This window comes from Lagenorhynchus albirostris, chromosome 4 (assembly GCF_949774975.1).
Source record: "Lagenorhynchus albirostris chromosome 4, mLagAlb1.1, whole genome shotgun sequence".
In the NCBI taxonomy this organism is placed as follows: domain Eukaryota; kingdom Metazoa; phylum Chordata; class Mammalia; order Artiodactyla; family Delphinidae; genus Lagenorhynchus; species Lagenorhynchus albirostris.
Genome location: NC_083098.1, coordinates 144,090,327 through 144,111,073, shown reverse-complemented (window position 1 = coordinate 144,111,073; position 20,747 = coordinate 144,090,327). Strand labels below are relative to the sequence as shown.

The 20,747-nt window shown below is 47.9% G+C and overlaps 1 protein-coding gene across 7 annotated transcripts in view; it reads right to left on the bottom strand.

Annotated features, from left to right (window-relative positions):
• TBC1D14 (TBC1 domain family member 14) overlaps positions 1–20,747 on the bottom strand; it is a 101,527-nt gene that overhangs the window by 19,622 nt on the left and 61,158 nt on the right. For 4 of the 7 annotated variants that reach the window (XM_060148758.1, XM_060148762.1, XM_060148759.1 and 1 more), the window contains 6 exons: positions 12,041–12,159; positions 10,204–10,286; positions 8,800–8,917; positions 6,640–6,746; positions 3,096–3,197; positions 1,939–2,033 (listed from right to left, as the gene is read on the bottom strand). In XM_060148758.1, coding sequence (XP_060004741.1) covers positions 1,939–2,033; positions 3,096–3,197; positions 6,640–6,746; positions 8,800–8,917; positions 10,204–10,286; positions 12,041–12,159 — 624 coding nt within the window. The remainder of the gene's footprint in view (positions 1–1,938; positions 2,034–3,095; positions 3,198–6,639; positions 6,747–8,799; positions 8,918–10,203; positions 10,287–12,040; positions 12,160–20,747) is intronic. The other 3 variants (XM_060148763.1, XM_060148760.1, XM_060148765.1) reach the window with 1 other exon arrangement.

The window sequence follows — 20,747 nt, the reverse complement described above, 5'->3', positions numbered from 1 at the left end:
TTCAGCAGGTGACCAGGTACCCAGGCTCTTCAGAGCCGGTGCGTGCCCACCGGCGCTCTGCCCCCCCCACCCCCGGCACGCCCCCCTCCTGACCACCCTTTCTGCCTCCTTTGCCCTAACGGCCACTGTCTGGGTTTCTTTTGTATTTTTCAGCATGGCAGGTGCAGGAGATACCCTCTGATTCTTAAGTCCTAATAGCTACCTTTTTATTCTAAGCATTCTCCAGCTCTTCCATCCCTCCAAGATTTCCATTTGTTCCTGTAACTTCTTCCAAAAATTTAAGTGTTGGAATTTCTTTTTCCTAACTGAGCACAGAGGTGCCTCGCACTGATGCGAACGTGTCTGAAGACACGGAGCTGACGGGCTCAGCCCACGTCACATGCTCACTGTGCACGTCCGCCGTGTGGCTACACGAGAGTGCCATGGCCCAGCCATCCCATCCTGACGTATAAAAAGAAGAAGCACTTCCGAACCACAGAGGGACAAAAGCAAACAGCAATGGGAGGGTAAAAAGACGACATCCAGGGCTAAGCGGGTAAGAGAAGGGGGGACAAGGAGGGACCCTGCGGTAGCGTCAAATGTCCACCCGAGGATTAGTGTCGACTGTCACCAAGTGAAATCTGGTCTAAGGCCAAATGAGAAAAAAGCAAAAGCACTATACTGAGCTTTCCTTAAAGCTAAACGTTCTTAACTTACAAGGTTTCCCACCACCCTTCTGATTACGTCCCTCTAACTTTGGGGCTAAATGGCCTTTGTTTGGTGAAAATATGGTGCCCAGATGGCAGTTCCTTATTTTAAACGTCCTTAGCTTGCTCTGGACATTTCATAGTTTCCCCACACCCCCCTTGGATGTTTTCAATACCGCCCATTTATGAAATCTAGAACTTTGGGAACCACAGACTGAGAGAGACACGCCTGAAGGAAGCCAGAGCACAGAGGAAAGCCAATTGTCCCCAGCCTCACCCGAAAGAGATCCCTAAAGCTCTCCTCCTCTTCTGAACACGTCTTTCAGCACCAAGTTAATCACCCGGTGACTCTCAAAGTCAGTGATGCCGAACCCCCAAGAGACGTTCCACGGAAAACATTCTGGGGCCTGGGTCTGGGAAAGGCTGGACCTCGGTGCCCACAGGGTGCAAGCACCCTCTCAGACCCTGTCCCAGTTCTGTGACGGCCCTTCGTGGCTACACTCCAAGTGTGTCTCAAAGCTCTGCCCTTACACTCTCTTTCCTCCAGAGCAGGGACTGCCCTGCAGCTGGTTCCTACCTCAAACAGAGCAGCCAACAGTTAGTAAGTAGGGTCCACGGAATTGAGCTGTATCCTCCCTGTTCATTCCTTTAGCGAGGTTCCCTCTCCCAAAAGGAACTGGGGATTCCCTGAACCATAAGCTGTTTGATGCTTCCATTCTGGTCCTCCTTCTGCCTGGAATGTCTTTCCCATTCTCTGGTCAGGCTGTCAATTCAAACCTAGTCCAACCACAGCCCAAGAGCCACTTCCTCAGTGACAGCATGCCTGATGCCTCATCCCTGACCTCTCCCGGCTGCCGTATGTACTACCAGGAGAGCACCTGGGACACGCCACATTTTTGAAAAGCCCAGCTGTGTCTAAGCTCTGCACCTCCCGGCTCACTCTAGGTGGTCGCTAACTGATCTGCTGTAATTTATTCCACTGTCCTTTACTGGTTACCTGGTATGTACAAGGCATGATGCTAGCAACAGGGGCATGACAGAATCAGATTGGGTATTCCTAAGTCATATTAAATATTTGTTGGAAAGGATCAGTTACCCTTATTTTTAAAAGTCTAACTGTATTAACAAAGGACCCTCCCTCCCAACAAAAATCCCTAGTACTTTTCAAACTTGATTACAAATACATGCAATTTGACATCTGTGAATTTTAGACAAAACATACTTAGAGCAACAAATCACTGCCACCACCTACTTGCTGGAAAATGCAGAGATTAGGGAATGTTCTGGAAATGTCCAGTTTAATTAGCTCCAGACTGGCTTCTCTGTCTGCTGCTGAAAAACCAGCATCTGTCAAAAGATCAAGAGTCATCACACCTCTCAGAGGTGAGTGTGTGGAATAACTGCGAGGCTCAGAACTTTTACAAGAATGAAACAAGGGAAGGAAGTTCCTCCGAAGCACACGAGCCTAATTACAACTTGAACCAACAGGATCAACAATTTGTAGGATTTCTTGCTTTAAGAGTTAAAAATCTCAGAGCACCATCTAATGTTAGCTCATCATCAGACATTTTCTAGAGTCTGAAATCAAAATCTAATTTGAAATTACCTTTTATCAACGACTGTCAGTGGAAGTAAGGGCACGTCAGGGAACAGACACAAATGAATTCCAGACACAGAAAACACCAAAAGAATCATTATTTAATCCAGAACATCACTGGTATGAACGTAGAATATGTGTGGGTTACCGCAGTATAACACTCATGTGTACTATTTCTAACAAATAATTATGAATAACTTGCTTTATATTTTTTAAATTCCAATACCACACAGACAGTATTAAAAAAGAGTGGCAAAAAAGATACTAGTTAACCAACAGAAGTAATCATAACCATTCTCGTGTGTCCCAGAAAATCCTAAAAGCATAACCTAGGAAATACGCAGTGTTCTTCTCTCTTTGGAAGTAGCTCTGATGCTCCTATATAAACCAACACTCAAGCAATCCCGGGTGCCAGGCCACTGTACATCACTGAGCAGTGAATAAAGGAAAAGATATCGGTCATGACCAGCCCTCCAGCATGCTAGGACACTAACAAGTCTCAGGGACTCGTATAATCTTTCTTATAAAAGTTCTCTTCTTTAACCTGTTTGCTCTAAAAACTCCCTTTTCGGGGATTCCCTGGCAGTCCAGCGGTTGAGGACTCGGCACGTTCACTGCTGTGGCCGGGGTTCCATCCCTGGTCAGGGAACTAAGATCCCGCAAGCTGCTCTGCGCGGCCAAAAAATAAAAATTTAAAAAATCCCCTTTCCCATGAAGCTTTTATAAATTTGCACCAACCACTACTTCAGTTAAGTAAACCTTCCTTGTCATGTACTAAATGATGATACGCGTAACTGATCAAAGGAGCCCACTGGGGTTAGCGCCATGTATACCTTCGTTCTCCACTTCAGAGCCTCCCGTGCTAAAGCACCGCCACCGTTCCTTGGCTCGGGCAAGACAGATGTCAAAGAGCTCTGGAAGAGAAGCCTTTGGGTAAGTGTCACGTGCACACGTGTCTCCTCAGAAACACCAGAGAAGACACTGCTGCCTCGTTCAAATATTTACAGTTCAACTACGCACCACAGGCTTATTAGAGCTAGTAAAACGATCCCCCCAACTTAGCCAGAAGGTACTTCTATTGTCTATAGACATCACTATATACAAAGAAGTACATAAAATGCCTCCATGCCCGGTATTCACTCTGTTACACAACCCACCCATAAAGCGATATTGTTTTGATGTGTTTGTGAGTCTCTTGCCTTACTAGACTGTGAGCTCCTTGGGGTAAGACCATGAGGGTCTCTCATTCATGTCTGTATCCAGAGCAAATAGCTCTGGGATTGACACATATCAATATAATCAATGAATACCTGACTGATGAAGAAAGGGAGAAACAAGCAGAAAGCCCAGAACAAGCAGAAAATCTGGTTTCAAATAAAGACAAGATGGAACCGCTACCCCCTGGCCCAGTCTTCCTGAACTTGCTGCCTGAAAGTGGGAGAGGGGTGCAAGCAACACAGGCAGAGGTTTCAAAAAATAAGGATTCTTGGTGGCAGAGACGTATCAAGACAGGTCTCTCACAAGACAGCTTCCAAATCTCCTCCATATTCAGAACTTATTTTTTCAATAATTCTTCTCTTTGGGTAGTTAGGCAACAGTTAAATAACTCACACTCACAAATCTCACTTTTATACCCAGACCTCCAGGGGTATAGCCATGCCCCACTCCTCCCGAAAGACGGAACCCACAGAGAGAGGCCTCCCAGGCCTCTGCTGGCCCACCCGTCTGGTGGGTGCCTCCCATGCCGCCCAGCCATCGGTTGCCCTGGATCACGAACGACCACTAGTCAGTCACTAAGACTTCAATTGCAGCTACCCAGAGAATTTCGACCACTTTATTTTCTCCATCAATATTTCTGGAAAATAAAGCAGAGCACATCTGCCTTCCAGACAGTATGTGCTATTTTTTTAAATACAAGTTAAATTCTAGTAACACTGTTGTGTTCCAACAAGCTAAATTTTGATTGATGACCTTCTTCCAACCTTGTGAAGGATCTGATTTACCATCTACACTAGTCTGCAAGGGCAGTACAACTATGAAATATAACTTCACACTAACGTCATCACCTGGAAGGACTGCATGCATCTTAACTCAAATGCTTATGGAACAAATCTGGAGGTGTGCTGAGCTGGAGGCTAGAGGGTCTGGGGAACTTCCGCCCACTCCCAGTTTCCAGGAGGTGGGCTTAGCTTTGCTCCTTTTGGCAGGAGGTGGAGGAAAACAACTGTGTGGCCCCTGACCACTGGCAACAACTTTCCAAATGAGGTTATTTGACAGTTAAAGCACAGATGCTGGCAGCCTCAGGGTAAAATGGCTCAAAGTGTCAGTTTTTAAAACACCCGCATGGTTTTACTGGCGTGTGTCTGTGGGGGGGAGAGGGAGTTAGAACAGTGAACACACCTTCTTTCCAGACGAAACTTCAAAGTACAAGGGTGACTTCCCAAAGAGTGAAGTTTAACAGTACGATTAGGTTGACCTTCAGTGAGTTTCCAACTGCACAGCCACAAAAAGAGCAAAACCGTGGGGCTTCCAAATCGCAACACAGGCTTCAGAGTCAGCCAGTGGCTGACTTTCTCAGTAGGGAAATAAGGTCAACAATACCTGCCCCTCAGACCGCTGCCAATGTTAACTAAGACGCGAGTAAAGAACCTAATCCGATGCCAGGCCTCAACAGCAGACTTCAAGATCATCTGTGTTGTCACATTGGCTTGAATATGCAGCAAAACTGAGGTTAAGAAGGACCCAATAAGGTGGCACCCATTCATTCATTCATTCAGCAAATACTTCCTGAGGGCCTGACTGCACAGAGAGCTGTGCTGGGCTCGGGTGATGGAAAGGAAAGCATGACAGGTGAGGCCCCAGCTTCCTGAGCATCAATTCTATGGGGGCAACTGACACTAGGCAGCTAATTACACAAGAAAGACACAATTTAAATAAAACGAGCCAATATCAAAATGTAGACAAACTTTCAAGGCATGTGACTGCTTAATTAGCCATTTAGCCTGATATACTATGATGATACGGTCTATGAAGGATTTTAATTTAAATAAAATCAGTGCAGCCAACAGTGAGCACCAAAAATTAAACACACACACACAGAGTACCCTGCATTACATCCAACTGGTGTAGAGTTGTTGATACAGTTTAGAAATTTTCAAGAACAGGGACTGAGATAAATGGTCATCCATTTCTCCAAACATCTACTTCCAGGGAAGCTGCGGAAAAACCATTTCCACAAGGTAAATGCTATACATCTTCTCACGTACAGATGCTAAGTTTGGGGCAGCTATGGATTAGCCGAAAAAATGGAACTTTGAGGAGATCACAATGAAAGGAAACCAGTCCCCATTCACCCAACCAGCTGTCATTACTCAAGACGGAGCACACCGCCGGCCAAGGCTACCACTGCACGTGGTGAGATCAACACCTGACAAAATAAAAATGACAATAACGACACGAGCCCGAGCCACACAGAGAAGACACAAATCAATCTACTTTAAACTCAGGGGCCTTCAACAGGGTGAAAACTGCCACCACCAACTCCACAGCTGGGCACTGATACAGAGAAGACAAGGAAGGCGCTCTTGTCCTGAGCAACTGAGACGGCAGACAGGGAGGAAGAGGGAAAAAGGAAGGATTACCATTTCTTCAGCACTTAATTGTAAGTCTATGAGCTCCTAGCGTCAGTTTCACCCTGGGTCACAGCCTGCAGAGCGCTGGGCGGAGAGGGGAGTGAACCAGTGAACACACTGGTGGAGGAGAAGCACACCCAAACTGTACGAGTGCGTATGGCGGGACAAACAGCCCTAAGAAAGGAGGGTACAGAGCTCGCCTCCCTCTGGTCTCAAGCTACTAGACCCTCGAGGACCCAGTCCTAGCACAGTATGCTGTCCCCTCTAAGGTGCTGACGTATAAGATGCCTAGGGAAAAAAAAAAGTCACAAAAAACCAGAAGTACCCCAGATACAGCACCTCCACAGAAAGAACCATCCTTCCCTTCCACTTTCACGTCCCCATCAAGGCTCGCTTTCTGCAGGACTCTGAGAAGAGATCCGAACATGGCTCAGCCCACGAAAGCTTTGAGCCCCATGTATGCTCCCCACGTACTCAGGGAAGGTGACAGCTATCAGGAAGAAGGCGGGCGTCCGCTCTCAACTGACACCAGATAACTGTAGCACCCAGGAGGAGCCCCGGCTCCCCACCGGCTCCGCTCCTGGAAGACACACTTACCTGGCCTCTCCGAAGACACAGCGGCGTGGAGATGGCTGCATTTCTTCCTAATGGGGCAAATGGGACAGGAGAAGCCACAGGACCCAGGGGTGGACTCCCCAGGCCTAGGGTCATGCAAGCCACTCACCGTGGGTGATGTTTAACTCGTTGCCAATGGCTAAGCTCCAGACCTTGCCTCTCACGCTGGGAGGGATTCCCTGCCACCATAAGTCTCGAACTTTCCTAGAGCACCACCTGGACAAAAACGGAAGCATGAGTTTATGAGTTTGTTCTCAGTGACGAAATGTTTGTCTACCCATGTGCTTAACCCCAAACCACAAAAGCGGGGGAGGCACAGTCGTTACGTCACAGCCCCTGGCCTCAGGGAGCTTACAGTCCACCGTTCCAGACAGACAGGCCAGGAGGTCGACAACTACCTTCCACTGGGTTACTGCTGTGCCAGGTGTGCCACAGGCACTGCACACGCAGAGATGGGCGCCACAAACCAGGAGCCCAGGGCGCTACTGTGGAGCCAAATTCTCAGTGACCAGTAGCAGTGGAAGCAGAGGAAGGGTGGAAAGGATGTTCTGCACAGGAAGCACAGCAACGAGAAATAAGCCGGCCTGCTCCGGGAACGGCAGGCAGCTGCGCACGGTGTGCGGAGCCAGCAGGCACTGCCGCAGAGCTGCTGACGGAGGGCAGGCCCCAGGGGGCCTCGAGAAGGGAGCCCGAGGGCACAGCCGCCAGCCTCTGCACAGCTGCACACACACAGCTGAAGCGCTCAGGCAAGGCAACTCTAACGGCAGGACAGCTCTGCTAACTCAGAACGTTCGGAACTGCAGAGTCGCTGAGGTCTGCTGGTCACAATGAACACACACTGCTGACAGACTGGGACAGACATAAAGGTGCCAAAGGCTCCCAACACGGTGCTCCCCGGCACAGCGCAGAGGGGAGAGCACGGGCTGACGCTGCAGAAACCGGGGCTGCAGCCCCATAACACCCTTAGCTGGGGAACCCGGAGCAAACTCCTTCTCCTCTCACTATCATTCTCCCTAAACCAAGATGATGGAACCTTCCCCCTGACCCCCAAGGGCTGCTGTGAGGATTAAGTGGCACAAACCAGAAAGGTGCCCGGCACCCAGCTGGCGGTCATTAGGCGGCAGTTCCTGTATGAGTGCAGGCGTCTGGACCACATCAAGCATCAGTCAGTGTGGGGTGGGCCAGGGCTCTGCAGCCACACAGGGAGTCAGTCCAAGGGTTCTGAGGACCTTAACTCCTGTTACTGGGCCCCACTGCCCAGAAAAGCAGGCTCTGGGCACAGCGTGTGTTCCCCATGCAGAGCCTCAACAGGGCAACCTCTGCTCCCCCCGGACCCCACCCCCACAGTGGGAGTGAGTAACACCCAGGCAAGCGCCAGAAGCAAGTCCCCAACAACCTGACACACGGTTCAGGTTGGAAGAGAAAAAAAGGAAACTGGCGTCCAAGCTCCCCCAGCTCCTGCTGAAAGGGGGAGGCCCAAAAGGAGCCACCAGCCTCTGTGCGTGGCTCCAAGACTGCTGTCCAGACACCGGCCCCTAACCATTCTGACCACGCAGGAGGAAAGACCTACAGCTGTCCCTCAGACGCGAAGGAGACAACAGTGCCGGACTCTACTGTGTGCCGGCTACCGGGGGCGGTCACCAAAGCACACCCGGCGCCCCTCCTCAGACAGGACAACAGAAACTCGAGCAGACAGATGCAGTGTACCCAGCGGGGTCCTCTACAGGCACCTGGAGCCAGGGCGAGGGCAGGAAAGGCTTCTCCAAGGAAGACTGAGCTTTAAAGAACAAAGTGTTAACCGAATGAGGAGATACAGGGCAAGAGCACTCGATGCAGAGGGAATGGAACATGCAAAGGCCCTGAGGCTCCCTAAGGAAAGGGCACTGTCCAAGCAAAGGAGAGATGAAAGGTGAGGCTACAGGGAAAGGGACGTGCTGTCCCACGAAGGGTCCTGTCGGCTAAGCCAAGCAATTCCAATTTTACACCGAGAGTCACAGGAAGTTACTGAAATGTAAAGTATGGAAGTGACACAGATTCGTGCCTTAGAAGATCCCTCTGGCTGCTGAGCAGAAGACAAGTGGAAGGGGTGGGAGGGGAGCTGTCACAGTACCAGGTGAGAAACGACAAGGGCTGAACCAAGGCAGAGGAAGGAGACTCTGTGCAACTTAAACTTATCAGATAATTTCATCAGGGGCTGTGAGAGGAGCTACAATTAATACAGCCGCTTCCCCTGAATTCTGCAAAGAAGTGTAGCGTCTAGAGAGCTTACATTGTTTCCCAGTTAGGCAAAATCTCATTATTCCAAGTGAGGACAGCATTTCCAATACTTTCTTCTAATCTGCATCTTTCTTCCAGCTGCTTTTTTCTCCTCTGGGCTTCTTTCAGCTCTAGAAATCACAGTTAAAAGAAGGAAACATCTATTAACTGATATCCACTGATTTCAAGCTAGGTGACTTTTCTCAAAGAGCCAGGCTGCAAAAACACCAGGAAGAGGGCAGTGAAGTAGAGCACTGAGACCTGACCTCTTCCGAGACTCATTTCACACCTTACGGAGTTTAGAAAGCTTAGGCGTTATCCACCTTTTAGTAAGCTTTTCTGTAACGTGATACAGTATAACATATAAACAGAAAAGTATACAAATAAGAACCTAATGAAATTATCACAAAATAGACAAACCCATGAAACGACAGCCCCAGTCAAAAGACCGAACAGGAACAGACACACCAGAAGCCTCTCTGTGCTCGCCTCACCCTTTCCAATGGAACCTGCAACTTCACTTCTCACAGCTTCAGAATAACTCTTAGGGTATAACAGCAACTCTGAGAAATACCATGCATTTTCATTTATATATACTTTTTTTGTGGTAAAATACACAAAACATAACATTTACCATTTTAAGTGCACACCCAGTGGCGTGAAGTACATTTCACATTGTTACGCACCCATCACCACAGTCCATCTCCAGAACTTTTTCATCTTCCCGAACTGGAACTCTCTCCCCACGAAACACTAACTTCTCAACCCCCCAACACACACACCCCGCCCTGCTCCCCAGCCCCCGGCAACCTCCACTCTACTTTCTGTCTCTATGAATCTGACTCTTCTAGATACCTCATATAAGTGGAAGCACACAGCATTTGTCCTTTTGTGTCTGGCTTATATCACTTAGAATAATGTCTTCAAGCTTCATGTTAAGTGTGTGTCAGAATTTCATTCCTTTTTAAGGCTGAATAATATTCCATTGTACAGACAGACCACATTTTACTATACATACTTTTTAAACATCTAAGAATCATAGGGTTTTTAGGTGTCACAAGGCACTTTGTCAAATCCCATCACATCTTCTTGTAAATAAGGAAAACTGAGCCCACAGACAGAAAGAGATCTGCCTCTCCAGCATCACTGGCTAAAGCTTTCTCCAGCCTAGTACTTTTATCCTACACAGTCTCTTTCCTTGTATAAATTCAAAGTGCTATTATCTTGAATGAGGTAACCAGGAATAAGTAGTTAGTAGAAACATACGTTTTTGATGAAAATTATAAATCTCAAAATATTAAATAAAGCATTCACCAAAGTTCAGGTTCTACAGCTCCATCAGGTAAAGAGAAAATATCCACAAAGACACAAAATCTTGTGCTGACTTACATAACCAAACACATGTGAGCTCCATTACCTCGTTTTTTGGCCTGAACCACCATTTCTTCATACTGTTGCCTGTGTTTCTGAGCTTCTTCAGCTGGCTTCGCCGGGAGATTTCTTGATAGAAAAGAAATGATTTTTCACCATTTTAAATATTAAATAAGAGAAACTTGAAGCATCATTTACTAACAAATGAAAAGCTCAAAGACCAAAACCACATTTGTTAGATGATAAAGACGCAGCTCTTTCATAAACTAAAAATATTTTTTTACAAAAGTATTAAAATAAGCTCATTTTTAAAAACTTGGAGTCTAAAGATTAGCAGAAAGAAGAAAATAGCAATTAACCATGACTCCAATGGAGATAAACACTTAATCTTTGGGTGTTTTTTTTTTCACCCCAGTCTCCAAAGAAACTTTGATTTGACCACATCGCACGAATACAATAATTGTCAACAGTTACCCTTGAAGTAGAGTACCCTAACGGCATATGTTATTGATACATCTATGTATGAATATATTCCCTGGCCAGTTTTTTTAAGTAAGTTTCATACTAGCTATGTGGTTCATCTCATTTATATACACACACACACACACACACACACACACAGATTCATACAATAGTTCTAAACGACTAAATGTGCTATACAACTCTGAATCCCGGTTAAAAAAATAAAACGCATGTTCTCTTTCAGAAACGTGCTGGTGAATTTGCTGGTCCTTGAAAACTGGGAGGGCGGCAATGTCTGGCTGTCTGCGCACATCACAGTGTTTTTGCTGCAGGAGAACAGGGCACGACTTCCCACAGCTCATGTTTTAGACAGCATTACAGGACGGATCCTCACAGTGCGGCGGCTGCTACCAATAATCTCTACCTACCTTCTGAATCCTCCATTTCAGGGTTTCTCTCCCCATCTACCCACACATCCACAATTTCCAAGGACCGAAAATTAACATCAGAAGACACATTTCTTCTGCAGACTTCATCAATTTTAAATGTCAGGGTTGGCAGGGACCTTAGGGATCCTAGCCGAATGTTTTACAATCTCTCTTTTTCTTAAAAGCTGTGGACGGGCTTCCCTGGTGGCGCAGTGGTTGAGAGTCCGCCTGCTGATGCAGGGGACGCGGGTTCGTGCCCCGGTCCGGGAAGATCCCACATGCCGCGGAGCGGCTGGGCCCGTGAGCCATGGCCGCTGAGCCTGCGCGTCCGGAGCCTGTGCTCCGCAACGGGAGAGGCCACAACGGTAAGAAAAAGCTGTGGAATCTTTCTATTCAAATACAGTGTTCTATGGAAACTCGATGCTTAAATAGAGATAAGCTATGGCCTGGTACAATGGAGCAATCCCTTTCCCTTACTAAGGTCTCCAAACACGATCTACAAGCCCGTCATCAAAACCCATCTCTCCTCATCAGATGGATGGAAACCAGAGGCCCAGAAGGGAAGGGAACTTGCTGGGATCACCCAGCCTGTTTTCTGCAGATCCCAAAGAACCAGGAGGCTAGTCCGGGAATTGTTCTACAATACTGGGGTGCCTCCAGAGCACCCACTTTCGAGTATACTTCCTGGTGCTTCTTACCGTTACAAGCCAGTCTACAATTAATAACAGCTCCTTAAGCATCTGGAAATGCTAAATTAAAGTAAAAAATCACCTGAATGGAAAATCCTGATCAAAAACTTCTACATTAAATGAAAGTTTTCCAAATCAGTCATGCTACCATATAGAATACACATTAGTGGAGGGAATGAAGAGGGGCCCCGCATTTTTAGTAAGTGACGTGCTAATTTTTCTTCCCCTTTTCTAATGGAAAGGTGACTAGCAAATGTACTTATCCCTGAAAACAAACTCTCCACAGACTCTTCTTCAGACTCACGCTGGTCTGTCTTCCAGGATGAGTGCGGTGGTGGAAAGAGGCTCAAAGTCAAGATGCTTCCTCACATTCTGCTTTGGAGAGGGTGGCCTGCTAGGTCGTCCAGCCTTGTCTTCATATTCCTAGGACAAAGAAACCAGGGATAACTCCAGGCCCGGCCAATTCTGATATTACGAAGCCCTTTTCAAAGTAAGCAAGGTGTTTTGTTGTGAAGTCCTTTAAGTCGATTTTGAGGAGGATGCACTGAAAATATTTCTTGCACTTTAAAAGGAAAAACTGCCCATGAAAGGGGTTCAGCTCTGCAGTTCAGGCCATCACGTTATGGGGACTGTGGGCTTCCCATACTGGTAGGGAAGTCGCTAAGGATCTCATCATCCCAGCTGCTCCGCTAAGGGCCCGCAAACATCGACTCGGGTCTCCTAGGCTGCTTCTGGGTAAGAGGTGTGTATTCTGTCTTCTGGACACTGTAAATTTGAACTGATTATTGCAGTGGTCACAGGGAAGCTCAGAGTCAGAGTGATAGCCAATTCTAGCATTCATCTGACCCCCACCCCTGGCTTCATCTCCCACTCCCACCCTAAATTTCTAATGCATTTCCTTTTACCCCACAGCATTTTATCTATTTTTGTTTGCCTTTCAAACCTTTCCTGAAATGAGGATGGGCTTAAAAATTAAAAATCTTTTGCTTGAAGATGATGAAAGCTGTTTCATTTTCTTAAAGCAGAAACGTCAAGAAAGAAATTCTTTAACATCTTTGTGCGAAGCCATCACTGCAAGCTGTTACACGAATAATTGTGCCATGCCCTGGAAATCTACGAGCGGCCTCCACACTTCCAGGTCATTAATTTGTCCTATGAGCTGCAACCACAAAACCTCAGTCACACCTGGTGACCCACATTCCAAACACCCAACCAGCAGAGTTCAGGAGAGCCAAGTAATCTGTGCCAAAGAGTCCAGTTTCTGCAACTGTGTGTGTATGCGTGCCTGTGCATGTGTACCCTTAGCCCTCTGCAAAAATAAAAAAACAGTGTTCTCTTGTTGCCTATTATAGACAAGGCTCTCAGGACCCTCCCTTAAGGGAAGGCAACCTAACTGGGAAGACAGGACAAACAACCCAGTAGTTTAAACTAAGATTTAAATAACCACTCCCGATACAATAGAAGCAGTATCAGGAGTGGAAAGTGATGACTTGCTAAATGAATTTTATTAACACTAGTTGTCAAGTGGGGTGTTACTGGTAAAATTATTCGGCAAGCAATTATTCTCTCAGCCAGGAAAGCCTACAGAGGCTTCTAAAAAGTTAAAAGAAAAAATGTTTTCCTCAAAACCCACAGGCTATGAGACGCATGTGCACCAAGAAACAGGTCGGTGGGGCAGTTTCTGTACATCTGGATGTACAAGGTTAGATGTCTTAACATTGTTCACCCCGGTGTAAAATGGTTCCATTAAAATCTAAAACGACCTCCACTCACCCAAAGCGGAGAAAATGGACTCACTGTGTCATCCATTCAAACATCTGAGCACCTCCACGTGCCAAGCACTCAGCTGCAACTTCACATGCTACAACAGCCATCCCAAGTATCCTATGTAGCCATCAGATTCTACATACGTACCCAATGTAAAATCTTTAATTTTATAGGGAATCTACCAAAAGTTGTGTGCTGAGAAAGATCCTGAGGCACGCTGCATATTAACAGGAATTGTTAGCGAACGCCCTGTACGGTGCTACTTACTTGCTGATGCCAGTCAAGTGAGCTCTATGCCAAGGCCAAAGGTGCTGAGCCCCGAAGTCAGATGCCCCAGCGTGCGGATGCCCACCTCCACTGGCTTTGTGTGCTTTACACATAGTTTAACTTTATCTCCATAACGATCTCTATGGCAAGTGTCACCGCATTTGACAGGTAGGGCCACTGAGGCTCAGAGTGAAGTGACTTGCCCCCAAGTCCACAGCCAGCAAGGAGCCGGGCCTGCAGGACTCCCCACTCCGCCACTCTGCGCAGGCCCAACCTCTCCTGTGGATATACTCAACAAACAGGTGTGCAGTTCTGGAGGGAAAAGGCCAGGTCCTACTCGAGTTAAGTGTGGTCTTCGGGGCCAGACGGGCCTGGGAGCAAATTCAGATCCACCAGGAACTAGCTGTGACCCCCGGCAAAGCACAGCTTAGAATCCCTGCACCTCATTTCCACATCTGCAAAAAGGGAAACAGCACCTAGCAGAGAGGGCTGTCTAAGGAGTGGCAGAGGCTTGTGAAGCAGTCAGCACAGGCCTCTCGGTGCAGAGGAAGTGCTCCGTAAAGGCTGGCCCTGGCTGCCGTCTGCCATGACCCTTTTTCTCCTCAGGCTTGAAACTGTATAAGGCAGAAAAAATGCTCTATGGCCAAACAACAATCAAGGAGCCCTGCAAGGTCTGCAAAGAGCACAGGTACGAAGACGCGTTGTAAAGTTAATTAAATGCCTTGACTTGTGATTTTAAAAAAATCAGTCTCTTCAGTTAGAGCTCGGAGACTCCATCACAAACGGTAACAAGCAGCACAGTCGCAACGGGCCAAGCACTTTACACACACGGAATGGGCTCCGCTTGCCCTTCACACTAGCTCCCCACAACCCCGAGAGAGGAGCTGCCAGAAGGTGGAGGCCGGGCTGGGGCTGGAGGAGCTGGACCAGAGGCCAGCACCCTGGCTCTGCCCCTGCACTGCTCACCGCAGACCGCCACTCGCTAGAATGCATGATCCAGTTTAATCATTTATATTCAGTCTAAATGAAGCCTTCAACTATGACACAAACCTGTAATAGTGAATTAAGTGCAGATGCAAGTCAAATACTTATGTTTTAACCACACAGAGCCCTGCATGATTTAAAAAAAAGGAGGCCTGGCCTGTCCATACTTGAAATCCCAGGGAAAGCCTTTTCAAAATTCTAAATGGCATTTCAGAATACGAATGGCTTTGGAAATTGTTAACAGATCCTACTCCAAATGTAGTTCTCACACTGCTACCTAGAGGGGTCGACAGTAAGCTCATCTTCCAAGCCAGACAAACCAACTTCAGGAACAAGAAAGGGGACGATTCACTCTCAGGACAAACAACTTTCAGCTGTGAGTTACCAACACTGAGGTCAGCATGTGATATGGCAAGAGCTAGGGCTTTGGAAGCGAAAAGACTGAGTTCTAAATCTAAGTCCTGGCTCTGATCTGGGGCAAATCATCTTGCTTCTCTCTCGGCTATAAAACGGTAGCAACTGTGAAGACTCCTGTGATGATGAGATCACGAGACAAACATTCAACGGCTGCCCATAAAGTATGAGCCCTTTCTGTGTGCCAGGCAAATGGTGGGGTCGGCCCAGCCCCGGTGCAACTCATCGTTCGGAAGTTTCTTCTCCTCTTGGGGCCCTTATGGAATCACGTTGAAGTCTCTTGCTTTAAACCAAGTAACAATACCATTCATTGCTGTGCTCATCAGAAGTCCTGCAGGCTCATCAGTATAAACCATCCATTCGAGGAACCACTACAGATTCCAACACGCTGCATAACCCTAGAGGGAATTTAGAACAGGGTTCTGCAAAGTTCTAGTGGCAAATCAGTTTTACTGGTCACGACAGTATTTTTTTTAAATCAAACAACACAAAAATACAGAGTGCACACAGTAAGGACAGTTTGTTTCAGTTCTATACCTACTTATAGCTATGCCTTCTTGAGAGAAATGAGTCTCAACCTAAATTTTCTAACCCGGGGATGGGGGTGGGGTGTTGTGTCAGAATAAAAAGTTTACAAGTCACTAATTTAGAAGAGGTCACAGTCCCTGCCCAGAGTGGTGTGCCTTGTATCCTGCTGGGAAGGTAAGACCAACACCAGAGACACAGCAGCTAACAAAGCCTACTGCACCCAACGGGGGGCTAAGTGCGGCTGTGGTCTGATAATGCAGCAAAGGTTCAGGAAGAAAGCAGTGCACCAGGGCAGCCGAGCAGAGCCTCAACTCACACAGGGGCCAGGAGCTCATTTGTGAAGGGGCCTGGCACTTTAGCAGACCTGCAGACCCCACCTTGAAGGGCTCACTCACTCTAGCAGGGGCAGTACGATGCCAGCAGAGGCTATGAAGCCAGAGCAGACGATAAAAATGTGGGAGCCCCAAGGACAGGACACCTGTGGCTGGAGAGAATCAAAGGAAACAGCTCATAAAGGGCGCCACCTCAATGGACAAAGGACAGGGGAGAGCTGGGCTGGAGGCCGCGAGGGAGGGGCAGCCCGACAGCACAAGCAGCAGCCGGGAGATGACGGCGGACAGGCTTCTCTGTGGGTGAGCACGAACGCTCTACGTGGCGAATGGCGCCGGGTCCAAGTTCTGTTCTAGACTTCATGGTCTCAACAACAAGCTTCCCAGAGCTGACGGGACAAGCCAAGACCAAGCGAGAGAGAGAAAGGAAGAGCTAGACTGGGGTAGAGCCCGAAAGTAAACAGTGTGAGGTGTGATGCGCCCATTCGATACATGCAATGGCAAGGTCTCCATCATGTGCATGATCTGAACAGTGCTGGAGATAAGGACGGGGCTGGAGATAAGGAGATTAGACTCCTAAATAAAGTTATAATCTGCCAGCTGAAGAAGAAAAGAAAAAAATGTCTACCTCGACAGACATCTGTGTAAGAGGAGAAGATCAAGATCCTCAAACAGTAAAGAAAGTGCTCCTGGTAGGATGACAAGAGGGGTGTCACTGCTACGCACAGAACTGGAAGAGTGCTGTAAAAGACAGCCAATTACGCCCAAACGTGGTAACAGAAGCCCCCTGGCTTCCTGGAAATCTATGTTAGTTACAAGGAGAGAGGCTCATCAGTTAAAACCTGTGCTTAAGCCTTGGACTCAACTGGTTATAGCATCAAGATTAGCCTTTTAAAATAACCAGGGGGTTTTAGAGGTACATCTGGAATAAAGCATAGCAGGTCACCACGTGGCACCTATGAACAGACTGACGTGAAACCAGCGTGAGGGACAGAGAGTACGGCAACCCTGTGGGCGCCGGCTGAGGACCCTGCGGGGGAAGCACTGTGAGTTGGCAGCAGGCCTGGGTCTGAACCATCACCTCCAGATCATCACCAACGGCAGCGTGACCTTGGGCATGTTCCTTCGCCCCTCCAAGCCTGCTTCCCCACCTATTAAATGAGAATGAATTAACGAAAGACACATGGCCATAGCAGGTGCCTCAAAATGACAGGGAGTATTACTGTCATTATTTTGCCGCAGAATTACTTTTCACAACACTTCCCGCTAAGAGTGGTGCTTAATAAGGTTGTGAAGAGTAGATGAAAGTAAAGAGCCCAGAACACGGCAGCTGGCGTCACACTTTGCCATTTATAACAAGCAACTTTTGGGGGGAGAGGGGTGTTGTCTCACAATCTGGGACGAGATCTGTTCTATTTTGCCATTTTTAGTGGTTAAGAGTGGCCTGAACAGGTCTTACAAATGCTGGGACTTCCAAAACGACAGTACTGGTGACCAATGAGGCTGACCTCACGGTAAGAAGGACCCTCCGGAATCCTCTGAAGGGCTCCTCAGACTTCAACTCTTTTCTCTCCTTACCACAGTCTTTTTCCCAGAAAGCATCCTCTAGGTTACCAGAAATGTTGGCATTTGGGACAGCAACTCTCAGGGGGCCTTTCTAATTGTCATGTTACTTACAAAACATGTAGAACACAGAAGTTCACCTGTAGACTGGTGAATGAAATGTGTTAAAACTGAACTGTGGGTTTTAACAAGCTTGGTTACTGCTACGATCTGACCACCTTACTCGGACCCTGAGCAAACGGGGTACAGCCTGAGCTCCGTACAAAGGCTTCTTGCCCCCAGGATCACGGGCAATGAATGCCATTCAGGCCTCTAAGAGGGGTGCCTGGCCTGGCCTGACCTCAGTCTGAACACAGGGTGCGATCCCCCTCTGGGTGGTAAGAATTAGGACGCGCTGGCTCTCTCTCCTACAGTCCCCCACTGTACCCATTAAAACTCAACCCTGTGAGGAAATTACATGGAATCACAGACAAAGAATGGCAGGGGGGAGGAAGGCGCATCACCGCGGCCACATGCAAGCTTCAGCTCGTTGGAACAGATGCGTGTAACACACACACATGCACACGGGCGCACCCACGCTGGGGCCTCCGGCCGGTGACGGGCGGGCAGACCCCCGGAGGGGCGCGGGCGGGGCCCCGGCCCCACTCACCATGAACGCCGCGGGGCTCAGAGGCGCGCGGCCGGCGGCTCCATGCCCGAGTGAGCGGGCGAACGAGCGAGCAAGCGGGGCTCCGCGGCGGGACCTCGGGCGGCGGCTCCGGCGGCCGGGCGGGGGCGGCAGGCCGCTCAATCGCGCGCAGATGCCGCGCAGCCGATCCGCGGCTCGGTTTCGGCGCGTCAGGCCTGGCTCGCCGGGATCCTGGGCGCCGGGCGGGGCTGGGGGAGGACCCGGGTCCCCCAAGTCCCAAGGGGTTCCTCCTCTGGCCGCCCAGGTAGGGAAGGTCACGCGGCGCCCTCCAGACACCGGACGTGCCCACGCAGGCGGGGAGTCCAGACGCGGGCTGTCCGCCCGCGATACAAACGGGGCCTAAATGCTCGCGCCAAGCGAGTTAGGCTGCGTCCTCAGCACACAAATATCACGCTGGAAAACGTACACTCCAAAAAGGAAGCGGTGACACGCCAAACAACGTACGCCAAAGCTCTGCTTTGTGAGATTTTCTAAAAAATGACACAAGTACATTACCGGAAGGCACTACATAAGAATAGTAACACTAGTAACCTCTGGGTAGTGGAGTGACTATGAGCCATTTTATTCTCTTCTTTATACGCTACTGCGGATCAAATGCTTTCCACAGTAAGATCCGTTCAATCAGAGCGTCAGGGTGCACGCAGGAACACCTAGTGATGGAAATCTGCCTAGTGACTGCTTCTCGGGGACTGACTGGGAAGGGGCAGAACATATCCCCAGGGGGTTGCAGAAGTATCGTCTTGATAAACATTCATCACAACTAACTGAAGAGTACACTTCGGACGGCAGCATTCCACTGTTTGGAGAGCATACCTCAATGTTTTAAGTCTTTAAAATCTGCATAAGGTCAAAATTATTTCTGGTCAGCCCATGGGTCCAATGTCCAAGTGCTGAACAAACTGGGCTTGAGACAACACAGACTCTCCTTCCGGAAGGGAACTCACAAGTCCTCAGACCATGGTACCACGCTTTCCGCAGCTGATTTTCTGGATGATAGCATTACCAAGTTGCCACCAGAAACTTCTTCACTCAGAAGGAGCCTACAATGTCCATCAAGCTATAATCGAGAAGACAGACAATGACAGGTGATGGCGAGAATGTGGAGAATCTGGAATTTTCATAAGTCACTAGCAGTTGCAGCCATTTTTGAAAACAATCTGGCAGTTTCTTACGTAGTTCAATATACACCTACCGCACTCCTAGGAACCTACCCAAGAGAAATAAAAAATACACCCAATAAAAGACTTGCCTGCCAATGTTCACAGCAGCATTATTCATAAGAGCCCAACACCAAAAAAAATTCCAAAAACCCATTAAGTGAGGAATGCATAAACAGCACTGACGCAACAATGAAAAGGGCACTGATACCCGCTACCACATGGACACCACACGGGTGAGCCTCAGGGACATTGTGCTTAGTGAAAAGATGCCAGACAAAAGGTAATGTGCATGATTCCATTTATATGAAATTTCCTTCTCTAGAGACAAAGCTAATTGACGTTTGCTTGGAGCTGGAGGCGGAAGCGGAGATCCACTGCAAACAGGCGTGAGGGGACTTTGTCGAGGGGTGAAAATATTCTAAAACCGGATTGCTGTGACAGTTGCATAGCTGCATAAGTTTATTAAAAGTCATGAACATGTACAATGAGTGAATTCTATGGTATAAAAATTATACCACAATAAAGCCATTTTTTAAAAGTAATAGGATAAAACTGGAGAGGCTGATTCTGGCTGGAATGATTAGGGAAAGCCTTGTTATAAAAAAATTATTCAAACTTTGGAAATAAGACAAAAGCATGGAGGAGAGGTGCCTTTTCCATTTATACCTGGGCGTTTTTGGGTTTTTTTTTTTTGCGGTACGCGGGCTTCTCACTGCTGTGGCCTCTCCCGTTGCGGAGCACAGGCTCCGGACGCGCAGGCTCAACGGCCATGGCTCACGGGCCCAGCCGCTCCGCGGCATGTGGGATCTTCCCGGACCGGGGCACGAACCCGCGTCCCCTGCATCGGCAGGCGGACTCTCAACCACTGCGCCACCAGGGAAGCCCCTACCTGGGCGTTTTTAATATGCCTGCCTGAGGTTTATTTAATTCTCTAGGAGAATGTGCCTGTGCTACTTACTACTCTATTAGAGCCCAGACACTGTGAAGTGACATATTAACTTGTGGATTTATGTCCAATAGAATAGATAACTCTGAAGATGATGTTTTCTTAAATCTAATGTAGCAACCTTATTCTAACTTTTTTGGTTTTATGTCTATAAATACCTAGTTCCTCAAATGCCTTTGGAATCAATTTTACCATCTTACTGGTTCATTTAACTCATTTAATGCATCTCCTCAATGTGTTAAATGAACCTTTAACTAACAAGATCATTCAAAAAAAAAAAAGGTAAATGTCATGAAAGAATGGTAGAGTAACTGTTTTAAGAGAATAAAGTGACAAATAACTAAAGGCAATACACAAACCTGATT